This window comes from Anopheles ziemanni, chromosome 2, assembly GCF_943734765.1.
Source record: "Anopheles ziemanni chromosome 2, idAnoZiCoDA_A2_x.2, whole genome shotgun sequence".
In the NCBI taxonomy this organism is placed as follows: domain Eukaryota; kingdom Metazoa; phylum Arthropoda; class Insecta; order Diptera; family Culicidae; genus Anopheles; species Anopheles ziemanni.
Window position 1 is genome coordinate 36463581 of NC_080705.1, and position 27902 is coordinate 36491482.

At 43.7% G+C, this 27902-nt stretch overlaps 1 protein-coding gene across 1 annotated transcript in view; it reads left to right on the forward strand.

Annotated features, from left to right (window-relative positions):
* LOC131281064 (follicle-stimulating hormone receptor) overlaps nt 1-23946 on the forward strand; it is a 70156-nt gene extending 46210 nt beyond the window's left edge. Inside the window, exons 2-15 of the mRNA XM_058310320.1 lie at nt 7420-7491; nt 8925-9068; nt 9151-9294; nt 10395-10466; nt 10551-10622; nt 11321-11389; nt 18675-18812; nt 18933-19073; nt 19215-19280; nt 19636-19779; nt 19943-20014; nt 20087-20385; nt 20985-22700; nt 23645-23946. Coding sequence (XP_058166303.1) covers nt 7420-7491; nt 8925-9068; nt 9151-9294; nt 10395-10466; nt 10551-10622; nt 11321-11389; nt 18675-18812; nt 18933-19073; nt 19215-19280; nt 19636-19779; nt 19943-20014; nt 20087-20385; nt 20985-22700; nt 23645-23946 — 3451 coding nt within the window. The remainder of the gene's footprint in view (nt 1-7419; nt 7492-8924; nt 9069-9150; nt 9295-10394; nt 10467-10550; nt 10623-11320; nt 11390-18674; nt 18813-18932; nt 19074-19214; nt 19281-19635; nt 19780-19942; nt 20015-20086; nt 20386-20984; nt 22701-23644) is intronic.
* The last annotated feature ends 3956 nt before the right edge of the window (nt 23947-27902 follow it).

Consider the following 27902-nt stretch of genomic DNA (forward strand, 5'->3'; position numbering starts at 1 on the left):
CAGGGGTTGCGGAAGGTGACAATTTGCGTGTTGAATGAAAATCTATAACGACCCGGCGATGATTGCAATTGCCCCACATTATGGTCGCCGGGGCCGGCGAATGTCTTGAATGCTTTTCCGATGCACCCAGTATTCTCCCGGCGGACATGCGTCCCAAATGTTTCCAGACTCCGTGTGTGTGTGTGTGAGTGTGTCTGCAAGGGATCGTACGCCACGATTCCCTAGAACAAAAAAACGACGAAGGAAAAGGAGCAGAAATCTCCCACCGGATGCTGATATCATTCGAATTCGTATTCGGTATCAGTAACAGTATGCAGTGCCGGGGCCCGTTCTCCAAGTGCTTCGCAAAAGGCGGCATCAGCGTGTGGCCTAGATATGCCATTAACAATAGCATTTCATTGGAATGTCGTGCATTCTTAAATTCCGAATAAATTGCTTTCCGTTCGCCAACTGCGTCGGAACAAGCGGCCATTGCTATGCGTTATCGATGTGCTCGCGCCACTTTAGCGCCATTGATTTTATCACCCCTGGCTGGCACTGTTGCATCGCGGCGCTTCTTCCTGTAAGGGAAACCGTAACCGTAATCCGGCGTCGTCGCTGCTGAGTCACCGATGGGAAAGATCGTCGAGTTTTTCCGCTCGGTCTCCATCGAGGGTGTAGTTGTTTTTTCTCCCAGCTTTCCCCAACAATTTGGCCCCCCCCTCGTTCGTCTGTTAGCATTTCTTGTTACTGCTTGTTCTGTTCGAGGAGGGTATGCAAAAAAGGAGTCGAGTCGTGTCATCGATGCAGATTTCCTTACACAAGAAAAAGCATAATTTCTTCCCACACTTGGGGAAAGCAGGACATCGTCAGGATCGTGTTGGGACCCCATGGCGAGTGGAACACAATGGAATGAATGTCACCATCGCTGCACTTAGAACAGCCATTAGTTTACGAATCATTATTTTTATGGTATGTTAGTCAGCTTTTTCTGTAGTGGTGCTGAAAACAGCACTTTCTTCGCAGCAGACGGTCAGTGTTAGTTTTCAAAATGTTTGAAAAATAAAACCGAACTTAGCTGAACACTTGTTTTAAAAATAGAATTTTTTTCTTTATTACTTAAATTTAAACCACTCTTTTTTATTTAGTTGTTATTTTAAACCACCCTTCTTCAATAAGTGTTGGAATTTGCAATAAAATTTGCTAAACAACTTTCTACAGTTGACATGTTTGTTCATTATCTATTCATTTACATTAAATCCCACTTAGACTTTTCCACCCGTGTGAACCTCAGCTCACCCGAGCCGCCCGAAACAATTTACAAACAATCGTACGTTGCAGATCGCTGCCAAAACTTTGAAGCATAATCCCGGCGCAACGACTGCAGCAAAACCCATCGAAAAGTGCTTCCACTCGAACGACTGTGTACAACTGCGCGCCACGAGAAGAATGTACCGAAGTCGAAGTTGAATTAGCAAAGATTCTCTATTATTTCACGCCGTCCCACTTTGTGGCGCTTGTCGGGGACGCAGTTTGAAGTGTGAAAGAAAGCAAGCGAGCACGAGCGAGTTTTTCGTAAGATTTGCAAAGATTCAAACTGCTATCGAAACATGGAAGTGTTAAAATGCACGGGTAGCAAATTGATAAGCTTTTTGCAGTACCAAATCATTTTCTACAAACTCGCTGGTTCACTTCTTCTGTTTCTCTAGTTTGTTCCCCTGTTGGCACACCGTTTTCACAAAACTAACTTCAAAATTCAAGCCACCGTACGAGGATGTGGGAGGAAACAGACTCCACACACGGATATCAAACACGTCACGTTCACCTACACCACTTGATGTGCGCTGAGTTACCAGCAAATTGCACTTACATGGCCAAACACAACCGCCCGGGAAGATTTATTCAAGATGATGCCACAGCCAGACACCGTCGATTTGTTCGATGTACCCGCACACATCTCCTGATCCTCCGCTCCCTACTTTCACCTAGGAGAAAGGAAAACTTTTGCACTCAAAATGCATAAATGCATACGAAGTGGTTTGCGTTGTCGGTGGCGGTTGCACCGAGCAAAAGTTGATCAACGCTTTTTACTTACCGCTCGTTTTTTCGGCCCTCCGAAGTTTCTTTCTCTATTTTAAAATTTTTGAAATTCAATTCTCACCTCTCTTTAAAGTCCTTGAATAACATCTTCAGAAGCAGGAAAAAATGATGTGCTGCTGACTTTTCCCACAGGACCAAACACTTTTCAGCAGCATCCTTCCAGAGGTTAACCAACAAAAAGCCACCGGTGTCTTCCTACAATTGTGTGTTGAGTTTCTAGCTAGAAAAATATTTCTTAGTTTTAGTTACATTGCTTCATGTCTTCTGGTGCGGCCTTTTTACATTATTCAGGATAACATGAAACAAAGAACATTGTTTTCCCCTTTTTCCAATGCATAATACAGCAGGCCGTGCTAGATCCTCGAGCTAAGTGTCAGAAGCATAAATCAATTGCAAACGTCTTCTGTATGACTGGTTCAACGATCATCAGCCAAGCCAAGGAAGGTCCCAACCGACCTCCTCCTACGCAGCCTCCGTGCGGTCGGCAAGCTGACGAGGAAAATTGATGGCCTTTGTGACCCACAAAAGTGCAGCAGCGACGGCAGCGCCGGGCCCGATTCGCCGGCTGCACAATTCTTCTGCATTTTTCATGAGCCGGAAGCGCGCAGCATCGAGCGTCCTTCGTGTGCTTCGTTAAGCTTCCATTTCCCGCAGTGACAAACAATAGGGCGTGGACTGGGCTCCAAAGACGGGAGTATCGGGCCGACCGAAGTGCAAGTGCTGCACGCGAGAACGTCTTCTTTCGTTCCGCTTCGCCGGCATTCTCCCGAAGCCCGGCTTCGTGGGCAGTGATGCATGATTTATGGTTTCAGTTTGACCGCTGCATCGTGTATAAATTAGCGTCTTATCGTGCGTTCCGTGCGGTCCCTGTAGGTCCCCTTCTGCGCTGGCATTTCCCTCCGGTCTCCTGCTGGCACTGATTCGATGATAAACAACATTCCACCATCAGTCGGTTCCCTTTTGCTAGCGCTGGGGAAAAATACTCTAGCAACCCAAAGCGAAACCGCTCGTGCGGCTGGAGGAAAATTTAGTGTAAAAGTTTTTATTTTCTCGTTTAAGGATCGTGGGCGAATTGTTTTTGTTCCACTTGTTTTCTTTTGCATTTGCTCTCGATTTGTTCGTGCTTCTTCCGTTTGCCATTTACATACTTTTACATGATCATATTTTGCTTGATTCACCCACGAGATTTGTTTCCCGTTTTGAGACCCTTTTTCAGGAGAACCCAGAAGCATTTTGCACTCTTTCAACATCAGTGACTTATTTAACGTTGCATGAAATGCTACGAGCGAGAAAAGTTAAACGTTAAAACGAAACTAAGAAAAGCTGTTCGAGAAGAAATCAGATTTACCTCCACTTTTTCGGCTTCCCAAAATATGATAGAACCATGAAAGACCGGTTAGCTTTTCTGACGTAAGCGAATTTTGTGGGAAGTGTCTCTATGATAAATGATTGTTTTTCCATCCTTCGGCGAATCACAGGACAACCCTAGTTTTTGTTTGCGTTTCAATCGACGCCACCACTAGGAAATCGAAAAAGTTTTTCAACAATCACCAACCTACGATCTTGCCAAATCTATTTCGACCGTGTTCCCTTGCTGTTCGTGGATTTTCTCTCCTCTTACTTTCACAAATTATGAAGGATTTGTCAGATTGCGCGTGTCCTGCCCACGGCCCCGTCATGGCAGGAAGAAGGGACCCGTCGTGGGGCTTATCACAAACGACATCCGTTTTCCGTTCATTTATTACTGGGAATATGCAGGCGAATCTCATTTGACTGTCATAAACATGCCCGTTTCGGGAAAACTTATGACCGGTTACAAAACGATTCTATCATCTACCTTGACGCTCCGTGTTCATCCTTAAGTTTTATTTCACCATTGGAAATGCTGTCGAAAACAAGCCAAGGAATGAAGAGCATGTGTGGATGTGGAACTGACTAAAACTATTGTGAATATGGGTGGCATACATACTATAGTATAATATTCTTCAGACAAGAAGTCATGTTTTTCAATATGATACTCAGTTGCTTAAATGTTTTAAGCACAAAGTTAAAGCTGAGATTGAGCAATATGAAACGAAATGTATTTTATTCCAATGCCAGTATTAAATGTGATCTTGCGAATATACATAGTTCAAGGTAGTTTGAACTTGCATGGTAAGAATCTGTTAAGGTTAGTTTGATAAAAGCTAGTTTGAGAAAGCAATAAATAAATTTTCTTTCTAAGAACCGTTGTAAAATGCTTTAAAAATGATAACAGTCACATTACCATGAAATTATTAAATCTTAAGTGATTTACAACCCATTTGAGCTCATCATCGATAATCCTTTTGTCACCTTTTGCGTCAGGCGACCCAAAAGATTGAACTAACTCAACCTAAGAAGCGTCATCTCGTTATCCTCCCGGGCTCTCACTTCATCTCACGACCCAGAATACCCCGCCGTGTCAACCGTCGTTCCCCCATGTGGGAAAACATATTCCTTCGACAACGACACGACACGAACGCCTTTTTCTAGGGGCGACCGAGAATCCTTTTAGCTCGTTCGACGCGTACCTCCGTCCCCTCCCCCTTGAAACGCACCTTTTGTCAGCGGCCTTTGGCCTCGATCAAAACGATTCCGTAACCCTCCGGAATGGACCCCCTTTGCTGCCTTAACGCATCGTCTTCGGCATCATCGTCTTCGGCGTCATCATCATCTGGTGACAAACACTCGGCAAAGCATGATTTACTAGCGCCTGGTGAGGGGCCATTTTTCGGTGTTGGAGTAGAATTTTAATCTCTTCACCTCGACCGTCGTCACCTGCGTCGCTATTCGACACTATTTGCCCATCATAATCACACACACACACACGCCCGAATCCAGACCCTTTGTCGGTCCTAGGCCTGCTAGGAAGAAATTCGAACCGCGGCGTCACCGACATCCTATCTCGAGGAAGATCGTTAAAAAGGTGACGCAAGATCCTGGGAAGATCCTCGCACCAGCGCGCGTTGCTGCTTTGTTGCCATCCAACGACCAACGGAAGCGGGAATGGGGGGGAGAGAGTGGGGGATTTCGGAGGTAGTCAAACCCATTCCGACCGGTAGGAGACGCCCGGGTCGTTTACGAGGTCGCCCTTGGAAACGGTCTCCCTGACACGTTGGGATGATAAATTGGTTTCGGGCCCGTCCGTGTGCCATTCGCTGTTGAAGTTGTTATTTTGCGTTATCCTTTTTTACCCCCTCCTCTTATTTTTTTGGGCGGATGATGTTTGTTTGGCGCTTGTTGTGGGTTTTTTGTTTGGCAAGGCAATTTTTTTTTCTTGCTGCGAAATTTTCCTTTCAAATGGACCTGCGGGCGAGCGGGCGGGCGGCCGTTCGGGTACAAAAGAGAAATTTGTTCCGCGAGATAACGCCCGGAAAAGCGCCTGGAGGAGGGGGGATTTTTTTAACGACCCACCGATTTTGGTGACCAAACGAGATGGGCTGGTGCGAGATGGTGCCATTAACCGCCACGTGTGTATTATTCGAAGCGCCATCACAGCGAACCCGCCCGGGTGTCAAAGGAGCAAGTGTATCAAATTAGTCGGTACTCACACCCTCTCGGAGCTTTCCTTTTCCCTCTCCCCCTTTTTTTTTTTGAAAGCGGATCCCTTTTGTTACATCCCATCACGGCCACTTCCTGCTGGAATGATTTGAGTGGAGGTAGAGGGCTTCTAATGCGATACGCTTCTTATATTTTTTTGTCAATGACACGATTCGAGCGTACAGTGGAAAAATACCATGATGGATTTATTTTATGAGAAACCCAGCCATACAAAATCGCGATATTGCCAGACGGCGATGGTCAAAATAATGGGCTCCGAGCGTAGCCGGATATCCGATTCTGTTTCGTTGGACGGTCGAAACTTTTTCCTTGCAGGTCGAACCGGCTCACTCTTGCCCACCACGTAGCGTTTTGTGAGGCATGTGAAAAACAAGCACGCGAACAAAAAAACATGGAAAAATCCAAATACGTCACTTACACTTTTCTTTAGGCCCACCCCCCTGGAGGGTTTCACCCTGGGGTCCGGGTCCGAAAAACGAAAGTAGCTTCGCTTCAAAGTGTGGTTTTTGTGAGATGACATTTTTTTCCCTCACTTCGATTAACCTAGAAGGTCGTAAATGTCACATACGGTGGGCCGGTGGAAAATAGGTCTCCGTATGAAAAACTGTTAAGGAAATTCATCCGGAAGTTTATCCAATTTTGTAGCGAAACTGATGAATCAGTGAAACCATCAGCCCAACTAATGCTGTCTGCGTCATGGTTTCCCTTTTGCGTCTGGGGGTTTTCCCTCGATACTTTCCCATGCCCTATTTTTAATGAAACTTTGTTATCGAAAGCTCCCACAGTCGACTGAATGCCAGCAGTCTTAGTTTGCAATAAAAACACGCACAATTTAAGCCCGATCATGTGAACCGAGAAATGAACTGATACAAATCCACCAACCAAACGTGCGTGTACAAAAGGAAACCCTAAGATGCTCGGGATTTTCCAGTAAGACTCCGGCGCTGGAACCGCTCGGAAAACAACACGATCCTCAATAGCAAGGGCGGCCGCCAGAACAGTTTATTACAGACCCCTGCATTGTCATCCGGTTTTGTGACTTCCGGGATGCAACTATTCTTTTCCCTCCGGTTAGCTTCCTAATGGCTTATTACTTCCGGTAAAATGGGGAAACATAGAGCGCGGACAACAGCCGTTTGCCTCGCTTTGTGGGCAAACTTTTCCAGGTCGTCATCTTCGTGAGTCGGGGACCATCGTATATCAATGGAAAAGGAAACGTAACTCGCAATTCACCTCGAGGACGGAGGATGGAAAAGTAGTTTTGTTTTTCTGATAAACTAGGTCAATCCACTTGCGGCAACGCTGTTGCTGTTTGCCCGAGGGCACTAAAGAGCACCATTAGGAGGAAAAAAGATGAACCATTGCGAAAGTCAAAAGAAAGGGTTTTCACATTTTTTTTTCGGAAGAGGGCATTCGATCGGAGTCATAAATTATCTCATTTAATAGTCAACCGTCAAACTAATAGAAGCGCTGTGGCAACAAGACATTGGAGTTCATGGGTCGTTCACTCCGGGGTTGGTGGGGAAAATGGCCCATAAAGTGGCACTCTGGGTGTGCCCGAGGAAGTGAAGAGGCTGTTCTCCATTCCCAAAACCAACACAATCGATCGAGGCCAATTAATCCCCCCGACCTTAGTGCTCCCCCCGGGGTTAGTTTGTTCCCTTTGCGCGGATCGTTTAAAATAATTTCGTTTACCCAATGTGAGGCTAATGAATTTCATTTCTAATACCATTCTTTCTTTCGTCTTTTCCTTTGCAGAGATCTTAGCAACAACAACATAACCCACTTACCAAATAAGTCATTCGACACGCTGCCAAATCTTGAGGAGCTGTGAGTATACAAAGCGAAACCAAGTGAAAAACTAAAACAGCACCCTGGAGGGATGATGGAAAAGTAGTTGCTAGTTTGTAATTAATGTTTTTCCTGCCGGTGCCGGGGCAAAGTTTGAGAAAACATCCATCATCAAAGCCATACTTTGCGACGTGAGTCTAATCAAGCCCTGTCCCGGTTGACCCGGTCAGCAGCGTCGGCTGTTGGAAGAAAGTTTGTGACACGAGGCGTTCCGTTATCAAACGTAATTACATCGATAACGGTGGAAGGTATGGCCCGGTTTCGGTCACATTTCTTCAGCGCAGAACTTTGTCCGGCTCTCGAATGGAGGAAATGTTTTATAATTAAAAAGTTTTCTTTCGATCTCTAGCCATCAACGCTAGAGAGTATCATGCAAGCTTATTTTAAGAGTATAACTCTTCTAACAGGTTGATGCTGATGATGATGATGAGGAATAACTTTTGTGAATTCCACCATGGTCTAATTCAGTGATGTCAAACTCGTTTCACCTTGCGGGCCGCATTTCCTCCCAAAATAGGTTCGTGGGCCGCATTTTCTCCCAAAATAGGCTCGCGGGCCAAACCATATAATTGATTGGAGTGATGAAAATATGTTCTTATCAATGTGGTTTTATCTTAACAGTCAATCATGTTTTACATTTTCACATTTTTTCATATTATATTACTTCTTATAAAATTTATAAATTTTGAGTAAAAGAGAGGGTTTGTTGCTCAATCATTTTCCAAATTTTAACGAATTCAAATCAAGTTTATTGAAATATATGTTGCAGTTCAACACTATTGTGTCTTTTGTTAATGATTTTAGAAAAGTAAAGGTATTGGAATTACAATAGCCAACTTATTGCTCCGCATTTGTTATTTTGTTTGGAATGGTCTTGTAGTATAGAAACGTTTGTTTTCTATAAACACTATTTATCCACTTGTCTAGAAAAATCTGTGTAAAACCTTTGCTGCAAAGTTGCATATCACTTTCTTATTGAAATAGTTTAAATTGACATTCGTTCAGTTCTCTTGCAATTCGCAGTTCGTGAAAAAATTTACATTAAATATTTTGGTAATTACTATAAGCCAATACTCAAGGATCCAAACTTTCGATGTAATGTTTCAAAGGGGTCGCGGGCCGCACCCAATGGTCTTGCGGGCCGCATGTGGCCCGCGGGCCGCATGTTTGACATCCCTGGTCTAATTCATCCGTCTTTTTCTGCGAAAGATAAAGTTAACTCGTGATGTTGCAAACTCTTCTGAAAGTATTTGTGTAGCTTTGAGGATGTTTGGATAATTTACGCTTTTCGTTGGCAACAGATTGCATCAACGCGGTATGCATCAGCGCACTAATGAATTCATATTCAGTTGAACAAATAATAACCACCTAATGAAACTCGACTGTCCGTCTCCTTCGTTCCTTCCACACAGCATCCTTTCCCACAACAAGCTGGATCAAATTTACAGCGAGGCGTTCTTCGGGCTCTCCAATCTGAAGAAGATTGCGCTGCAAAACTGCGGCCTGGCGCGCGTCCCGATGGAGGCACTGAGGCGCGTCCGGACGGTAATCTCTCTGTAAGTTTTCCTGCACCAGTCCGTTTCGGGCATCAGGCGTAATGCGTATGGCTAAACACACTGATTTATCTACTTCATGCAGCCAGCTAGACAACAACCTCATCGCCGACATGGAGAACGTTACCTTTCGGGGGTTGCACTTGCTGAAGAGCCTGAGACTGGAAGGCAACCTGCTGCAGCGGGTTCCGACGGAGGCATTGATCGGACTGAGATCATTAGAAGCTTTGTGAGTAGTTGGGGACTTTAAAGTCGGTGGATGTCGGTTTGGGGAACACAGCTTTTGCTGAGATTACGGTTTTCTCATGTGGCTTCCAGTCGCGTACAAGAAGTTTAATTTTAATTGGACTAAATCTTTTACTTGGAAGACGATTGTAAGACAGTTGGGATGCTGTACACCAATTGTGCAACTCTGTGCAAGGTGATGTTCTTTTAAAATGATAATTCGGAGACATTTATTTTGAAATTATACTTGAAGCCGAGATACAATTGAAAACCGAAAAGGCCTTAATCGCGAAGAAACAATAAATTACAAAGAAGCATGTCATAACAAAAGCGGGTCAAACTTTTTCCCAAGCAAAAACAAAGTGCATTTCTCTACATCATCATAAAACCCGCACAGAATCAATCGGACTGACAGCTTATGATAGCACGGTTGGCACATTTTGACATCCAATATCCTGGCCACTTTGTCCCGCGACTGCCCGCCATCATATCAAACATATCTATCCGTTCCGCACAAGACGACGCGTGACGTTTGGAATCCTGCCAGCTGCAATGTCGTCCTCCGGTGGTGGATTTGGAAGGTTCTGTTTCGAGCGATCCGAACAACAAAAGGGCGAACTCTCTCCCTCGGAAATGGATACATTCTGTCGCAAACGTTTCTTCCGATGCACCGGAAGTCCACGGCGCGCGTCTTCCTATGAACGATGGCATCCTTTTGACCGAGATTGTGTCGTGACATTATTTCATCCGACATCCGTGCAACCCCCATCGGGGTAGAAATGTGTCACAAATGGGGCTGCAGTTTGTAGTCGCTAGCGTAAGCGTTCCACGACACCCGCCGGGTCGAATGCAGTGCGATGCAATCAAGCTGAAAGCTTCGTGCGGACGTTGTTTCGGGTTTTTGTTTTTTTGCAAGGGCTTTTGTTTTTGAGCGAAAATGTATCCGCTTGAGAAATGATCCATTTAGGGGACGAAGAGTAATGAGCGCTGAGTGAAAACTCGACAGGGTTCTGTCGCGGAAAAGCTAGCGAAACCCGTCGAACGCTGTACATATTCTGGGTGTTTAATTTAATCCATCGTTTTCCTTCGCATTTTCCTCCACAGAAACTTAGGAAATAATTTACTTACAATTATCAAAGAAAGAGATTTTCCAGTTTTGGATAATTTATACATGCTGTAAGTATACTTTACCTGTTCGAAATTGAAACACAATCCATGCTAATCTTCTCGCCGCAATTCCGTTTCTCTTTCGCTTTTCAGAATATTAAGAAGAAATCAAATAACTGAAATTACTTCCGGTGCTTTAACGAATCTAACTCGACTCAAAGTTTTGTAAGTATCATCACATCGTTCATTGACGGGTAACTCCTTGACCCACGCTTCCGACACACCCAAAATCGACCACCAAAGTTTTTCTCGTCTGACAAACGCACACCTTACCGAGAGCCTAAAGGAGAAATTCGAACAAAAAAATACAAGACAATATAATGGCGAACAAAAACACCAAACGTTCCCGAAAAAACAATTGAAGCGTGAATCTTTACTACACTGTTCCAATGGAAAACAAATCCAGCTTCCCCAAACCAAAACGAGGGCTTTTGTCTGTTTTTTTTTCACCCACTGAGCGAAGTAAAAACATGTCCGCAACGAATGCACTCCGGAAAATGGCATTCGGCGCTTGAAACAATTCACGCTCACGCCCTCCAATTAAAGGTCAACGAGTAATAATTCCACGAGCCGCCCAACCGTAACCGTGGGTCAGGTAGGGAGAGAACGCGGGGGCGAAAAAAAAGTTTGCCAAATTTATTTGCATAAAACCCACTCGAACGACCGAGTTATGCTAAGAGCGCCGCACCAGCCGCTCCCCAAACCATTCGAGTGGGGCAACATTTGCCGGTTGCGTTTTTCAGACGATTAAAACTTTACCCCTTCAGTGCGTTGTGTGGGTGCATCCGGTGGCCGGAAGGAGATTGCAGTGCATTTCCGGGCCGTTCTAAACGATCCACTTCTCGCCATTTGTCTCTTTGCAGAGATGTAGATGATAATAGCTTAAGCTCAGTGCCTGTTGGCCTCGAGAACCTAATGATGCTGCAGGAAATGTAAGTACATGCAATCATGCTTTGGGTTGGTTGGAAAAAGGGATGCGGCGGGGGAGGGGGTTAGAAAAGAAGTTATGGACTTTAGGTAAGGTCATAAAGCCTCCGAGTGAGGATACGCAGAGAAAGTGCAACTTTTTACCCCTTTGACCTCAAATCGTATTATAATCGGTTCGGTAACAACCCGGTAGCGTTCAGGGATAAAACGACCCATGCCAATCTCATAAATACACCCTTCGCTAGCCATGCTGGCATTATTCTGCATACAGTTTTTATGGTTCTGTGTGAAAAACACCGCTCATCGACTTGATCATAAAAGGCATTCTTAATGTGGTTGAACCAATGGTGAAAAATCTATAAAGGTTCTTTCTAACTGAAACGCGGCCAGCGAATGAAAACGAATGACCAAAACTATTTCTCGGCAATTTAATCTTCCATTTTACATGGCCTCACCGTCATTCTCTTCCTTTTTTCGCTCCGGGAAAGTTACACCGCAATTACACGAGCCAATTTTCCACCGTACCTTTTACATTATCGGTCTACCGTTTAATCTTTCCTGATGCGATTAAAGTGGAAAAAATGGAAGCTGCCCCAGAGAGAATGAAAGAGGAAAGGACCTAAGGCTTAAAAGAAGTGGAAAATCAGGAACCCCACCTCGGATACATTCCGAGGCAATTAGAGAGGCCAGCCTTTCGTCCGTCCATCGTAGTTCGGTAGTTTCTTTTGCTTTTTAACTAATTGGATTTACCTTCCCATTAGCCGTGTCCGCTTCCCATGCTGTTTCGTTCGTTGAGTTGTGGAAAGAAGAAATCTTTTCTCTCACTCTTGCTACCGTTGTCTTGCTCTCAATCTAAAAGCTGCCGCCAGGCGCATCTTTAACGCCAGACTTTTCATCCTGACCAGCCTTGCATCCCTCTCGATCCTCGTCCTAGTTGTCTATCAAGGCGGGATTTTCAACCTCGAAGCAATCATCCCGGAAAAGCTCCTACACCGGCGATCCACAGCTCACTGGACCGGAGCTGACTGGCAGCTGTGTGTCCACTCTGATAGTGGCGATAGTAGCCCGGTTGGTCTGTGTGTTCTTCTCATTCATTATTCATAAGCCTTTCAACGTTTCTGCTGTAAGATTTACGTCGTATTCTATTAGTGGGTGCTTCGTCAGCATCAAGCGAACCAGCTTGGGTTCTGTTGCTCGAAGATGGTTGAGGATAGTTTCTTTTTTACCCTGTTCTGCGGGATGAAACGAGCCGTTGGAGTCTTGAAGAATGGCTGTGTCTGATTTACAATGCACTTTCTAGAAGATAGTAAGGAAGTTAACCTCAGCGGTGGTAACATGAAAATTACAAAATATATTGAACTAATTTTTGTATTACTTAGGATGATAAACTTAAAAGCTGTTTTTCATTTCTCATGAACCATCAATTTTCAATTGAACAATTTTTATCGTACTCAAAACAGTTGTTATCATACTCGACTGTTTTATATAAATTAAGCCTACATATCATTAAACCTGTATGACCTGTCATCAAACTTCGGATAGCTTATTTGGAGAACTATGCGAAACAGCGAGTTATTTTACCGCATGCGTAATAATGTTTCCACCAGCCGATAAGGTACAAACAAACGTTAACATCGGGATTTTTCTATGTAGTAAAAAAAAAATGATACGACCTGAAGTCAAATGTTATATTTCAATAAGAAGGGACTTACCCCGGTCTGCACTCGAAATTTCTTGCAGAAACATCTGTCTTGATGGGTGAAGGATCTGTGGCCATAATTCTTTACTTAGTACGGAGCGAAATGAAGATTAAAAAGATATAAATATAAAAAAAAGCCTATTCGAAACTCCATCAGAGTACAGCAAGCCTCAGACAAACATTGAGCCGTACTTGGAAGTCAATCTTTCAAAGATCTATTATAACGTTTAAAAGATCTATTATACGTTCCGGAAACGTGTAGAGGCCGTAATGGCCATACGTATACACTTAAAACATTTTTATCATCATTGAAGACTGTGAAAAAAATGAATACATGAACATGAATAAACAGAAAATATTAAAACCAAAATTGCAGAATTCTTTTGAATCGCATCATCATTAAGTGGTGCAAACATTATTACACATACGGTAAAAAATATGCACTGAAATGCAATTTAGAAACATCACATTCGCTCACAATAGGAAGTATTGTTTAAATGAAAAGTGTATTGAAAGATCTTTTATATGAAATCCTGCACCTAGACTTCAAAGTTTTGGCTGTTAATAGATTGTTACAAAATATATGATTTGTGGAGGGGTAGCTCGTGCAGCTGAACTGAATTTCCTTTAACAAATCTACCTCAATCTATCTCAATTATATCTAACTTTTAGGAATTAACTGTTTGTTTGTCAACTTTATTTTGAAATTTTTATTAAAATACCGTAACAAATAGACACGCAGTTGTACGAACAAATCATTCCATTCCCCTTTTTACAATATTATAAAGTCTGTAAAAATAATTCCTTTCGATATGAATGTGTTATAAATCGTCTATAATTTGTTTACTCTTAAGGATGTAAATGAAGTTTATGTTTTCCAACTTCATAAGAACATTCGCGTAAGGCAAATGTCGAGTTTTTTTATTGTTTTCGAATAATGTCGAAGAAAAAAGTAGCAAAAAATGAGTTATGCACCTGTGCTCGATCTTATATCCATTTATCCTTCATATTGTATAGTACCCACGGAAGATATTTTTGTACATCTATGTTGACCGTAGGAATTGTAGCTGTGCGTGTTAAGCCAAATAAAACGAACCCACGCAAAAAGTATCGCTGATGTTCATCGTACATATGAAGCGATTGAACAGATGCACCCGTTATACATTCGTGCCCCGAGCGATCGAGCAATTGTGTACAAAATCTAGAGTCGTCAATGGTTAAAGGTACTGGTGTGGAAGTGTACTGATCCTGACAATCCGTGGGGTTAACAAGTTTAGTATGTTTGGCTATCATAGACCGCCTTTCGCGCTCGAATGAAACTACAACAAAACTCATGTTTCGTGCATCCCTAAGCTCCACTGTAGAGGGTAAACAGATTGGGGTTATATCAGGGCGTGTAATATCAGCTGGTTCTTTGAGCTCGAGCAACGCTATATCATTCATAAATGTGGTGTTGTTATATTCTGGATGTACGGTAATCGTTTCGATTGATAACTTCTGACTTGAGGCATAATCTCCTAGGAGAATATGTATCCTGAAACAAACAAGAAATAGCTTAGTAAATAAACAATCGATAAGATCAGTGAAATTACCACGATACTTACACCGTACGATTCAAAATGCAATGTGCAGGTCCAACGGCATACCATTCATTAATGAGCGTCACTTGGCATCCAATAACGAAGTTGTTGTATGAAGTCTCTATTTCTATCAATCCAATCCATGGATAAATGTTGCCATTTTTTCCATCGATTTGAGGAGCGATTCCGCAATCATCCTGGTTCAGGTATTGCAGATTCGGATTATCATCAATGAATCGCTGATTGACGTTGGAAGGATTCGTAGGCTCGACATATTGTTTAATCCAATCCAGATATTTCGCAACATCCGTAAAGACGGTGTACGCCGAAACATCACACAAGTTCGAAGAATCCACAGGAATAAACGAAACCAAACCTCGGATGAACCAACTTCCTGCATACTGGAACACGAGCCCTCCACCGCTGTCGCCGCGACATGCGTTTGCATTTCCGCTTCCCTTGCCGCAAAACATACTCGAAGTTAACACGTTCCTGTATGCTGCACGATTAGTTTCCACACAATCCCACCAACGGATGACATTCATGGCTGTTTCACGAAGCTTGTTTGATACAGAACGATTCTCCATCTGACCGAAGCCCGCCAAGGTTCCATTGTGCTCAATGATCCATTTCATGTCGTCGCCCTTATCCCACAAACATACCGGTTGAACGAAGTATGTCAATGTGATATTGGTAGCCAATTTGATCAAGGCAATGTCGTTTTCTATGTGGTTTGGGAAAAACTTTTCGTGAGCGATCAGCTGAGATACATTATGAACTTGTAAGCGATCGTCAGTGTTGTTTAATTCCATTCGGCCCAGGTGCACTTGTATGCTATGCTTCGATATAAGCCCATTAGAAGTGTAGACACAATGTGCCGCTGGAAGTAAAGACAGATTGAATCATTAAAAATATTCCACTAATTTGACTTTCAAGTCTCACTTACCTGTTAGAATCGTGTTTGTATCGATAATGGAACCTCCGCAAGCATATTTCCATGTGCCTTCAATCAAATGAAAGATGGTTGCGTGCCAAGGCCAAGGGTCCTTCGCTTCTTGGGCATAGTAGATGAGAAATTTGAACGGAACCTTACGTGCTCCGCATTCTCTCCGTTTTGGATCATATTTGGGTGGTATAACTATGCTATCTAATTGGTCTCTCCTCTTCGACGGCAGGAGAGGTACACCGTATTGGGCAATCCACTCTCCATACTTCGCCACATCAGTAAAGACGATATAACGTGAATTATAACTAAGAGCATATGAAATTATTCCTCGCACAAACCAATCTCCATCTTTAAAATACATAAGTGCACTGCCAGAGAAACCATCATACAAGTCTACATCGTTTTTACCACATAACATACTAGGCGACAAGAATCTTGCGTATGCTTGTGGGTTGTGTTCTAGGCATGTCACCCAATCTACGACTAAAGTTCGTGTTTCCAGAAAATGGACTGATGAACTAAAATAGAGCACTGGTTGTCCGAATCCTGCCAAAGTTCCTTCATTGTTGATGATCCACTCTAGATTGGTATCCATATCCCATAGACATATCGGTCGAACGAACTGCGTCATTGTTATGTTGGACGCTAGTTTGATCAGACCGATGTCATTGTCGATAGCCTTGACTCTGCGATTGTAGTTTGGATGTGGAACCAACATAGTTGCGTTGTGAATTTGCGTATGATCGTTAGTTTCATACAATTCAGTAAGTCCCAAGCGTACGTGTATCTTATCGATGGCTATTAGCTTCATATTAGGATACATGCAATGTGCCGCTGGAAAGAAGATTAAAAACAAGATAAAATGAATCAGCATTCCAAGTGGGCACCTCGACATACGAGTTTAAATCGCTCCGTAACCTTGCTTGCATGTTTAGTTGCTCGTATCTCCGAACGTCCGATTCGCATGTTATGGTCTTGTGCAGTTTTTCGATTCTATATTTCTGCTATAATTTCAATGCCAAAAAATGTTCAGTCGCTGGATCGCAACTTAAAAGCTCATATGCAGGAGCATCTGTATATCGAGGTACTACTGTAATCGGTTATTTCTATTAAAAGGCAACTGACCTGTAAGAATTGTGTCACTGTTGACAATACATCCACCACAAAAAAATTCAAAAGAACCATCTCTATTTTGGAAGACTGCTGAGTACCATGGCCAATGGTCCGCCCTTGATTTAGTTCCAACAGTGATGTATTGTGAAATCCACGTGAAATATTTTGCCACGTCCGTAAATATATGGTACTGTGAGGCATCACAGTGTCCGGTTGAGTTTGTAGGAATGAACGAGTATATAAGTCTCACGTACAAAATGCCTTCGTATTCAAGCACCACTCCTTGGCCTTTAGTATCACTGCACATCTTAGCATTGATTTTACCACAGTACATGTTGGTCTTAAGATGAAACCCATACACCTTTCGATCACTATTCCAACAGGTTAGAAAATTTACAATGCCGACGCGGAACCGCTGTAGCGATGTTGATAACGCATTTTGCTTAGTTTTGGTAAAACCAAGAATGAGGCTCTTTTTTTGGACGATCGATTCCGGCTTGTCGTCTATGTTCCATATACGCACAACTTGAATCTCAGTCGTCATGGTAATGTTAGTGGCCAATCGAATCAGTGCGATGTCATTTGCTAATGTTTCATTATTAAAGTTAGGATGCGGAATTACTGTTGATACTTCATACACTTGGTTTCCGTTTCTGGCATTATGTAATTCCGTTCGCCCCACGTGAACAGTAATGTTATGTTTTGAAATCAACTTGTTCTTGAAGAAGATACACTGTGCAGCTAAAACGTAATAGTAAATACATATATTCAATTTAACAGAATCATTTACATTAATTAAAGTAACATACATGTAAGAATCGTGTCAGTATCGACGATAGTGCCACCACAAGCATATTTGAATTCTCCTTCAATCAAATGATGTATCACTGCGCTCCAGGACGGATGGCCATCCCACATTTCGGATTTTATCTTTCGTTCTCCACATTTCAAAACCTCTTGTGCTTGTGATACACATGTAATAACCAGCATCACTGGCACAATTTTCGTATTCCACATTCTTTTGCACTATGACTTGATCTGAGCTAAAACACTTTGATCCACTCCGATGAATACAAGACTGCACGATTCCAGCATCCAACCAACTCAAGCATCCAGCCTCTACTGAACGAAGCAAAGTCGCGTAAAATCGCTTAGAACATGCTCACTCTTTTTCGGTAGGTTGTTGATTTCATTATCACAAAATGTGCTGCGAACATTGCACGTGTGACTTTTTGTCGCTGGATTTTTTCATTTCATCTCGTCGATGTGCTGCAACAGCGTACAGTTGGTTTTGAGTCAAAACTTTGATAAGCTGCCTGGCTGAAAAATGCTGAACACATGTGAGACAACCTATGGGTTCTGCTGTTGTTCCTCGAATCTGAACAAGAGGAACATGAATTTTTCAACATGCGATAACATGCAGAACCACTCAATGTTCTACAAACATGTAACGATTTTTTATTGTCAATTTAAGTCAACATTGAGACAATATTGTCTTAAGTATTACTTGTACGTACATATGCAAAAAACTAGAAATTTTGGTAAAAAGTATTCGATTTAAATTTGTTAGTGCTTTTCGGAGCAAAAACAAAATCTTATTGTTATCGAAAATCTCAGAAATACTAAAAAATGGATGGCAATTTCAATAAAAAAATAATTTCAATAAATCAATTAGTTGTCAAGTTTTGATATAACTCAAAAGAAATCTTATATTAATCAACAAAACTGAACAACTTGAGCTAGCAACGAGCGGGCTGTGACTATTCAATTACGGAAATAGACAACTCTAGTAAGCCCTTAACCTTGCCGTATCCACAACCGAACGTCACAGCCTCCACGAAAGGCTTTAGAAGATCGCACTGTGGAGTCGGGTTTCGTTTTGACCGCTTTATCTCCACGTTCCACTTTTTGCTTTCTTCTATCTTTTCCCTTTTCTTTTGACTGCTCCTTAGCTCGGCATCCGGCAATCGCATCCGATGGATATCGAAGGGTGATTTCCCCAAAAATCTAGTCTCACTGGAACTGAAATCCAACCCCCTAGCCGGGATCAAACCCGGCGCCCTACAGAACATGCCACGGCTCCGAAAGCTGTAAGTAAAGCCGGGTGGGAAAATGAGTTACATCATCTCACATTCAAATCCTTTGCCTTCGATTCGCTGTGTGTGTGTGTGTGACTTGTGTTACTCATCTTATGCATGCCTTTTCTACAGCATCCTTTCCGACGTCCGCGGCCTCAATGAACTACCTCCACTGGACGGCTGCACTTCGCTCGAGGTGCTGCGAATAGATCGCGCCAACTTGTCCAAAATACCTGATCATATTTGTAAGACTTCACCCCGCTTGAAAAGCTTGTAAGTATGGACATGACGCCGACGATGGTAATGATGATGCTCGAGAGTCCTCTCGGGTACGACCCATTCATCTTGCAATTTTCTTCCGTTTGTACCTTACCTCCGTTTCTCTATTTGCTTTGGTTCTCTTTTTCTCTCTAGGGATTTGAAATCCAATATATTGTTAAGCATTCCAAATGTAACAAACTGTCGTGATTTAAGATTGCTGTAAGTACCCTTTTCTCTATCTCTCCCTCTTACTCGATCGACTGAACGATGGTGTGTTTGCCTCGTTGAAGATTAAAGAGCATTGTGGAAAATTACATTTTTCTTTATTACCTCCACTTTACCCATTTATATTATTTTCTCCGTCTTCCTCTCTTTACCTCTCTCTCCGATGGATTTCCCTTCGGATGTTTCCGGTGGTGAAAACAAACCACTGAAACAAAACCGAACCGAATGCACGACGGATGTGCACGACGGCGTTGCGTTCTCGGTGCATCCCGGGCGGATTTACTGCTGGAAAAATAAACCTCTCGATTGGCCTCGATGCGCCTCATGGACATACACCAACCTTCACCAGAGATTTAGCCAGCAATAGGATAAGTACACTACACGGTGCACCGTTCTCTAGTCTCGGTCAGCTGCACGATCTGCTGCTTTCGAACAATGAAATCGAATCGATTCCACAGGATGCATTTATCGGACTGACCCGCCTGCAAGTGCTGTAAGTATTCGAGTGCAGTAAAAATGTAATCAAAACGAGACGAAGATAGAAACCGTTGCGAATAAATCATCGGTGAAATTTAATTCAATTGCATTTTACCATTCCCGGGTTAGTTTTTCACTACTTATGCATCTCTCTTTGCTACTTCCTTTCGCGTTTGTAGGGACTTGGAGTCGAACCGGGTTTACTTCATCCATCCGGATGCCTTTCGGCCGATGAAAAAGCTGGAAGACCTGTAAGTACCCTGCGACATGAGCAAAATCGAACCGAAAATAATTCCTTCCTTCCCGCCTCCACTTCCCTGCAGCAACCTTGGCAACAATCTCTTCCCGCAGCTCCCGACGGTCGGGCTCGAGCGGTTGCTGCACCTGAAAACCTTCAACAATCCGAACCTCCGGGAGTTCCCGCCGCCCGCGTCGTTCCCGCGCATCCAGACGCTCGTCCTCTCGTACGCGTACCACTGCTGTTCCTTTCTGCCGCTCACCACGGCCACACCGAAAGTTCCTAACACCTTCAACATTCGCGAGAACGTCCTCTTTCCGACCGACAACGAGTTCGACATGAGCCTGTGGAACAACAGCTACAATGATATCTGGCCACAGTTGCGTAAGTAGAAGGACAGTGGAACCGCAATCTCCGCTCAACAAGGAAATGTCCGCGCTAATGTTTTAGTCTCAATCATAAATAATAATATCAAATGATCAGAAAAGAAACAATTGTAATATAAACGATTCTGTATTCTATGAACGAAGCTTCTAAAGCTCATTATAAATGATAGCAACTTTCATCAAATAGCCTTTTTTAATAGTCTAGGCCAAGGGTCGGCACACGATTCCAGAAAAGGCACAGACGATGACAAATAATCTAAAACCGCGGGCCAGCTACCTTTTAACGATGTTTTAATGTTTTGAATGGTTTATTAAACCCTTTATAAAAAGAGTATCTTTTTTTTCTCCGAAGTGAAACATACACATACAGTATACAATATTATTACGTTTTACTTCTCATCGCAAATTTTTATACTTATTTTCGTTGAATTTAGTACTTTTTCAACCAGAGTACAAAACAACGAAAACTGGTAATATTTTACAAGAATTATAAGCGAATGATATCGCATGGATAGCTTATCATTTGCTTACAATTCTTGTAAAATATAACTAGTTTATGGCCTTCTAACGTGGGTATTCTTTCTTTTTCTTTTGTAGAAAACCTAAGTAAAAAGTTTGGCACACAAATAAGTGACCTCCTAAGTGCGTATGGCGCCGAATACGGAAGCTACCCGGGCCATATACCAACCTTCCCGGACGAGTACTTCGAAGACGAGTTGGGGATCACGCACGCCTCGCCGACGGCACAACCTGGCACGATTCAATGCCTCCCCGAACCGGGCCCATTCCTACCCTGCCAGGATCTGTTCGACTGGTGGACGCTTCGGTGCGGCGTGTGGGTCGTCTTTCTGCTTGCCATGCTCGGCAACGGTACGGTTGTATTCGTGTTGATCTTTTCGCGCTCAAAGATGGACGTACCACGCTTCCTGGTGTGTAACCTCGCCGCAGCCGACTTCTTTATGGGCATCTACCTCGGTTTCCTGGCGGTGGTGGATGCGTCCACCCTCGGCGAGTTCCGCATGTACGCCATCCCGTGGCAGATGAGTGCCGGCTGCAAGCTGTCCGGCTTCCTGGCCGTGCTCAGCTCGGAGCTGTCCGTGTACACGCTCGCCGTGATAACGCTCGAGCGCAACTACGCCATCACGCACGCGATGCACCTGAACAAGCGACTGTCCCTGCGGCACGCCAGCTACATCATGACGGTCGGCTGGACGTTCGCGATCACCATGGCCGTCCTGCCGCTGCTCGGCGTGTCCGACTATCGCGTGTTCGCCGTGTGCCTCCCGTTCGAGATCCAGAAGGGCACCGGCAGCCTGGCGTACGTCGTATTTCTCATGTTCATCAACGGAGTGGCCTTCCTCATCCTGATGGGGTGCTATCTCAAGATGTACTGCGCAATACGCGGCTCGCAGGCCTGGAACTCGAACGATTCGCGCATCGCCAAGCGGATGGCGCTGCTCGTCTTTACCGACTTTATCTGCTGGTCGCCGATCGCGTTCTTCTCGCTCACCGCCGTCTTCGGGTTGCATCTGATTTCGCTCGAGCAGGCGAAGGTGTTTACCGTGTTCATTCTGCCGCTGAATTCCTGCTGCAATCCGTTCCTGTACGCCATCCTTACCAAGCAGTTCAAGAAAGACTGCGTGCTGATCTGCAAGGCGATCGAGGAGTCGCGGGTAACGCGTGGCATCGGGCGCTGCCGGCATAGTTCCAACTTCAGCAATCGACACACGCCCGCCAACACCAACTCGCTGGTGGAACGTTCCTCGAAGGAGCTACCGCCGTTGCTGCCGGGTCAGACCTGCAACTGCGCTGCGAAGCTGATGGAGCAGGAGTCGGCCCGGTTGCGCTTCCACCATCAGCAGCAGCAGCAGCAACTTCGCCAGAGTGCCTTCACCCGCACCTGGCGTCGATTGATCCTGTGCAACTGGGGTGGATCGGGTGAGCGCACCCGAAGGCGCGGTGGCCGAAACGGCGACCAGTACGCGTACCAAATCGCGGAAATCCAACAGAAGCAACACAAGCGGGCCGGTTCGGTTTCGTCCAGTGAAAACTTTAGCTCGTCCCGATCGGACTCGTGGCGTAATGCACAGCATCACTGTGGCATTCCACTCCGTCTGTTGGATCCACGCCGGCGGCACACTTCGTGGCTGATCACGCGCAAGACATCACAGGATTCGAACCTCTCCAGTTCGCGCAACGACTCGTCGGGATCGACGGCGACGCAAAGTACCGGCACGTGGCGTATTTCGCGCTCGAGCGGTAGCACTTCGGTGGTGTTGCCGGGCGTGCGCGTCGATGGACATCCGGTTTCCAGTGAGTTACCAGCCATCCGTCCGTTCCGTTGCTGGTGGCGTTCTCACAAGGCAACCGTTCCTAAGATGATGCCTTGCACACAGTTCCGAGTCTTCAGGAGCTCCGGGATTGTGTGGCACCGGCCATTGTTGGTTTTTGAGAGCGCCATCACGAGATCAACCGTGGTTGAACCGATCGAATTAGATGATTCGTTTGCTGGAAAGTTTCACAATTCCATACGGCATTCTTTAACCCCTTCACAGTCCTGTCAAGTTCAGAAAATAGGTCTAAAAATTTTCACACTGTTTTTTGTATAGTTTTTTATCTAGAACCGAAGAAAAGTTATATGTTCCTAAATATTTTAGGATTTTTTTTATTAAATGATGATCAGTTTGGATATGTATTATTTGTGATTGTGATCGGCAATAATTTGTTGATAATAAGCAAAAATTCGGATCAATTACATAGATTAGCGTAAGTAATAAGTTTACAAACACATAAGAATGTGGTTTTTCGAAGCAAGTGCACTCGAAATAAACGACGCGCAACGAAAATAGAAACAAAATGGGGCAAAACTGTGAAGAGGTTAAAAGCTCCTTTTAAACGATAGCAACAATCACCCACCGTTAACTGTCAAACTGAAATTACCATGGCAACGTAATATGTTTGATTTGTTGCCATCGTAATTTATGCTAATTTATGCGCTAGTTTGAGATTCACAGCGCGTTTGCCAGTCAGCAATAAGTGAATGTTGCTTTTACTTAAAATGAACTCGCGGCCCTCGAAAGAAGAATTGTGTAAGAAATATTCCTAATTTAAAATTTTGGTCTTAAACAGCCATTGTACCATAGACCGTTTCGAACAGTTCAACTATTCTACTCCTTTAACTACCGATATTGTTTAAAGTTAACAAAGCCGCACTGTAAATTCTAGATATTGTTATAAATAAAACTTCCTCTTTCCAGGTGCCGCTCGACAGTCCATCCCCGGTGGCAAGCCGAGGCTCGTGCGGCAAGCGGCCGTCCAGGAGGATACGCACGAGCTGTCCTGTTCGCCACCGCGTCTCGGTGTCCGCTTCCTGCCCACGATACCGTCGGCCGCCGACAGCAGCGTGCAGCTGGACGACGACACGGCCGAAGCGGCCAGTCCGACCTCAAGCCAAAGCGGCATCCAGCCGGCCCCCGCACCGTTCTACGCCATCCTACACGGTAGCGGCCACCCTCAGGCAACCGTCTCTAGTCTTAAAGATAAAACCAAACCCCCGTGAGTGGAGGACACGCCGCCGCTGGCCTCGGGTGTCGTGCAGGAAATGGCACCATCCGAGCGACAGCCAGAACTCCTGCCTGAAGAGCCCAAAACACACCCAGAAGTCAACACGTAGCTTAACTAAACTCTTTTTCTCCGTCACTCTCTCTCTCTCTTTTTCCAAAACCCTCATACCCTTAAGTATTATTTTAATTCCTCAGTGGCATTAGTAACAGGTGGGACACCGGCGTGCGTCACTGCAAGTTTCGTGTTAACTTCTTTTTGAAACTATTTTTTCACGGTTTTTCTTGCTCACTGCTCAATGATTCATCAAAAAACCTACTGTCCACAATGTCCATCTTTCCTCATCATCAATCGGTGTCAACTGAGGGGTCGTTCCTTCCCCGCGGTTAACGAATGTTTGCGTATCTTGTATGTATGTTCTATGGATGTTTGTGTGTACATATGTAGGTGGTAAATGTAGTAAAAAAGGTTACTTATGTGACATGGCAGGAACGAACGAAAGGGAAGGTAAAATCGTTACTAATTGCAAATTATAAAACATTGAAAATAACAAAAGAGTAACGCAAGCACTTCAAAGATATATAAAAATCAAGTAGAAGGATAGGTAAAGATGGAAATGGAAAATACTGTGTGATATTAAGAAGATTTTATATGACTATGAACAGGTACTGCTAGCAGAAATATATGCAACCCGTTAAACTAAAATGAATAAGTGCGGAGCGATGAGGAAACGGAACCAGAAACAAGGACTGTGAAAATGGCACGATTTACAGGAAAAGAGTAAGTGATTGTCGACGTATAGAATGAAATGGGCATAGAAAAAATGGTTTGAAGGTAGCTAGGGATGAAACAAAACGTGAAGTGTAACGGTTGAATGAGAAATTCAAATGCTATATTTGAAAAATAATGGTTTGAAATAATTCAGAGCATACAAGTTTGCATACACCATCTTGTTGTACGCTACTTGCAAGCATCCTGGACGCAAGTGAAGTATTTCACTTCAACTTCCCTTTTAGCGAATACACCAATATTTGTTTGTTGAAGTCCTGATGTCCTAAAAATTTTCTTTTTCTTACATTTTAAAAAAGAAAAAGGATTACGTGACAAAGCGTTTCAATTTTTGAATGTAAATCGTGAACAATGTTACGGAATATGGAACACGAAACGGAAATGTAGAACAATGAGCCGGTCGATGGCAACAACATCGGTCGATCAGAAACAAGTCGTAAAGAGGAGGCAGCCGTCCAGAGACAATAAGTAGCAAATGGAAGAACAAAAACAAAATCCTACAAACATGACAAAACAGAAACTCATTTATTTTTATCTACTACCGTTTCCCACGATAGGGTTGGGACTGTATAAAAAGATGCAGATGGCAAATTCAAAAGAAAGATGGGCTAAAGAACGAGGGAAATCGTAAACTAAGCAACCAAGAGATTATAATCTATATAAAAACAAAAACATGAAACAAGCATAAATCCAATGTATTAAAAACATTAACTGCATGTGTTTCAAGGAAGGAGCACGAGAGATTTCCGTGAAGGAAATAACACAAAATAAATAAAAACCATCTTAATGTTCTTTAAATATGATCGAAAACATAAACTGCCAAACAAACTGCAAGAAAACTGACAAAAAAAAACACGTAATCAAGTGAATCGAAAAATCATCAAAATCGCCCACAAAACACTGCCATTTATTTATCTACGGTTCGGATGATTGGAAAGTGGCATTTTTAGTGTTACAAGAACTTCCTCTGAACTACAAAATGACGAGACGATGAACTATCCATACAGGTTACAGTATTAGTAGTAAAATGGGATAAGAGATGATACGAGCAGGAAGTCGAGTATTGGATATAGTTTTGATTTATACCCCTCAAAGGGTACCGTCGTATGTAAAGGCGCTTCAGAAGACCCTCAACAGCCATACATAGATCTGTGAGCGATATTATTTAGAGCAAAACTACAAGCAACAGGATGCATTAATGTATTGAGTGGCTAAAGGAAACCCCTTCTTCGACGGCGGACAACGCTTGATATTGTGCATATGGGTATATTTATTGTACAGTGAAGGTCCTAACAAAAACGCGCTCGTTTCGGATTATGCTCCCAGAAAAGGAGGTAACAAAAAGAAAATATACGCATGAGTAACGAAACTCCAAAGTTTTATTGAACCGAACGTGAACACGTATTACACGGTATTCATGGCGCGAACGAACGCATGGTCTAACTGATATTGTATTTGACTGCATATAGCTCACCGGATGGTGCAAATAAAGTGGATATTTAAATATCGTACCTTTCCGGTGGTTCTTTTCTTACTCAAGTTCCTAAAAGCATTCCGTGCTCCAGCCGTGCGAGAAAAGAAAGTCGTTTTTCCACGAACTGAAAAGAGAAGCTACCCCCTCTTTACCTAACGCTACTCCGGGAAATTCATTTGCTAATTCAATTGTTGCACTCTTGTCAATCGTCCGCCTAAGCCTCTTTACACCCGCCCAAAGTAGGCTACTTACCCATTCATCTCAGCAAAGTTATTCCAGCGTTCCGAAAGCTCGCGTTCCCACCCCGCCTTAAGTAGACTCTGAAAACATTTGCCTTCAGTAAACAACGCGATTTTGCCGCTGCTCGTAATGAGTGTTTTCTTCGGTTTAAAGTCAATCCGGATTGCGAGTTCCACGAAACGGGGGGGGATCGCTTTCAACCCGCGCGAAGTTTTAAGTGAAGCGTGACGAAAAAAGGCGTAATTTAATGCCATCTCGTTGGGCGAATGGTTCGAGGAATAATTTACACCGAACCACCCTTTGAAGCTTCCAATCACCATCGGGGCGGAAGGTGGTGAGACACTTTCCCTATGGCAACGGATGGCTTGGCATCTAGTAGGGGGTTGCTGTTCATTTCGTTCACAGCCGCCTAAGCTACCGCTGGCTAGCCATCATCAAATTAAACAGCATCTTCTAACAGGAAATGGTTGTCCAATTTTTGGCGGGCGATAAAAAAAAGTATGAAACTCTTTTCAATTCAATATTCCAATTTGCCCATCACGAACGCGCGGAAAAATGAATTTTCATCCATCAGGGGAAGGAGGGGAGCCAGCGAAAAAAGGGGTCATAAAATATTGAAGACTTTTCGACGGGTTGAATAAAAAAAGCAAGCAAGAAAAGTAATCGAAAACTTAATATACTTAAGCCCACCATAATCCAGATGGCTTTAGGATAGATAACTGACACCTTCCCGTTTGGGGAGGAGAGCGTGGTTTTGTTTTTGTTTTGCTTGCCAACCCCTTTTTACGACCGGATGCGCGCTAATTTATCAACGTCCAGCCGCACGCGAGTCGTAAAAAAGTGCAGCAACTTCCGTCGAATCGCGGCTTCTGGATGGCTGTGTTGTGTCCGCGAATGTGATTAGGAAGTGGTGGAATAGCAGCAACCACAACAACGCAAACAAAAAACTCAAGAAAATAGTCCAAATTCTTTGGTTTGTCCCTAATGCTCTGATAATAACGCCAATCCATCGAAGCTCATTATCACTTCGCACGCAATTACTTGTCATCAAGGCTGATGGTGATGAATCATAAAATGCGTGAGGGTATGTATGTGTGTGTGAATGGGTGCGTAGAGGCCACGGCTTCGTGTCACTTGGATGAAACTGGAATGAGGTGCCGATCTCTATAAAGCAACCGTTTTTACGATCCTCACCGGGACTACTTTGATGTCACACAGGACACCTCACCGTTTCCTCCTTTCAACATACACACACATACAAAAATACACATTTTTCCACACTTCCCAGCTAAAGCTCCAAAAGGAGGGAAAAAATCCTAACCTGCGGCAATTCGTCCTCAATTTAGGGACATTCAGAGTCGGTTTTCGGGGAAGGTACGCGTCGTCACCGTAACCCGGCGACTATGGAGACGCTATGGGTAAACCCGTTCCCTTTTTGTGACAGCATCTAT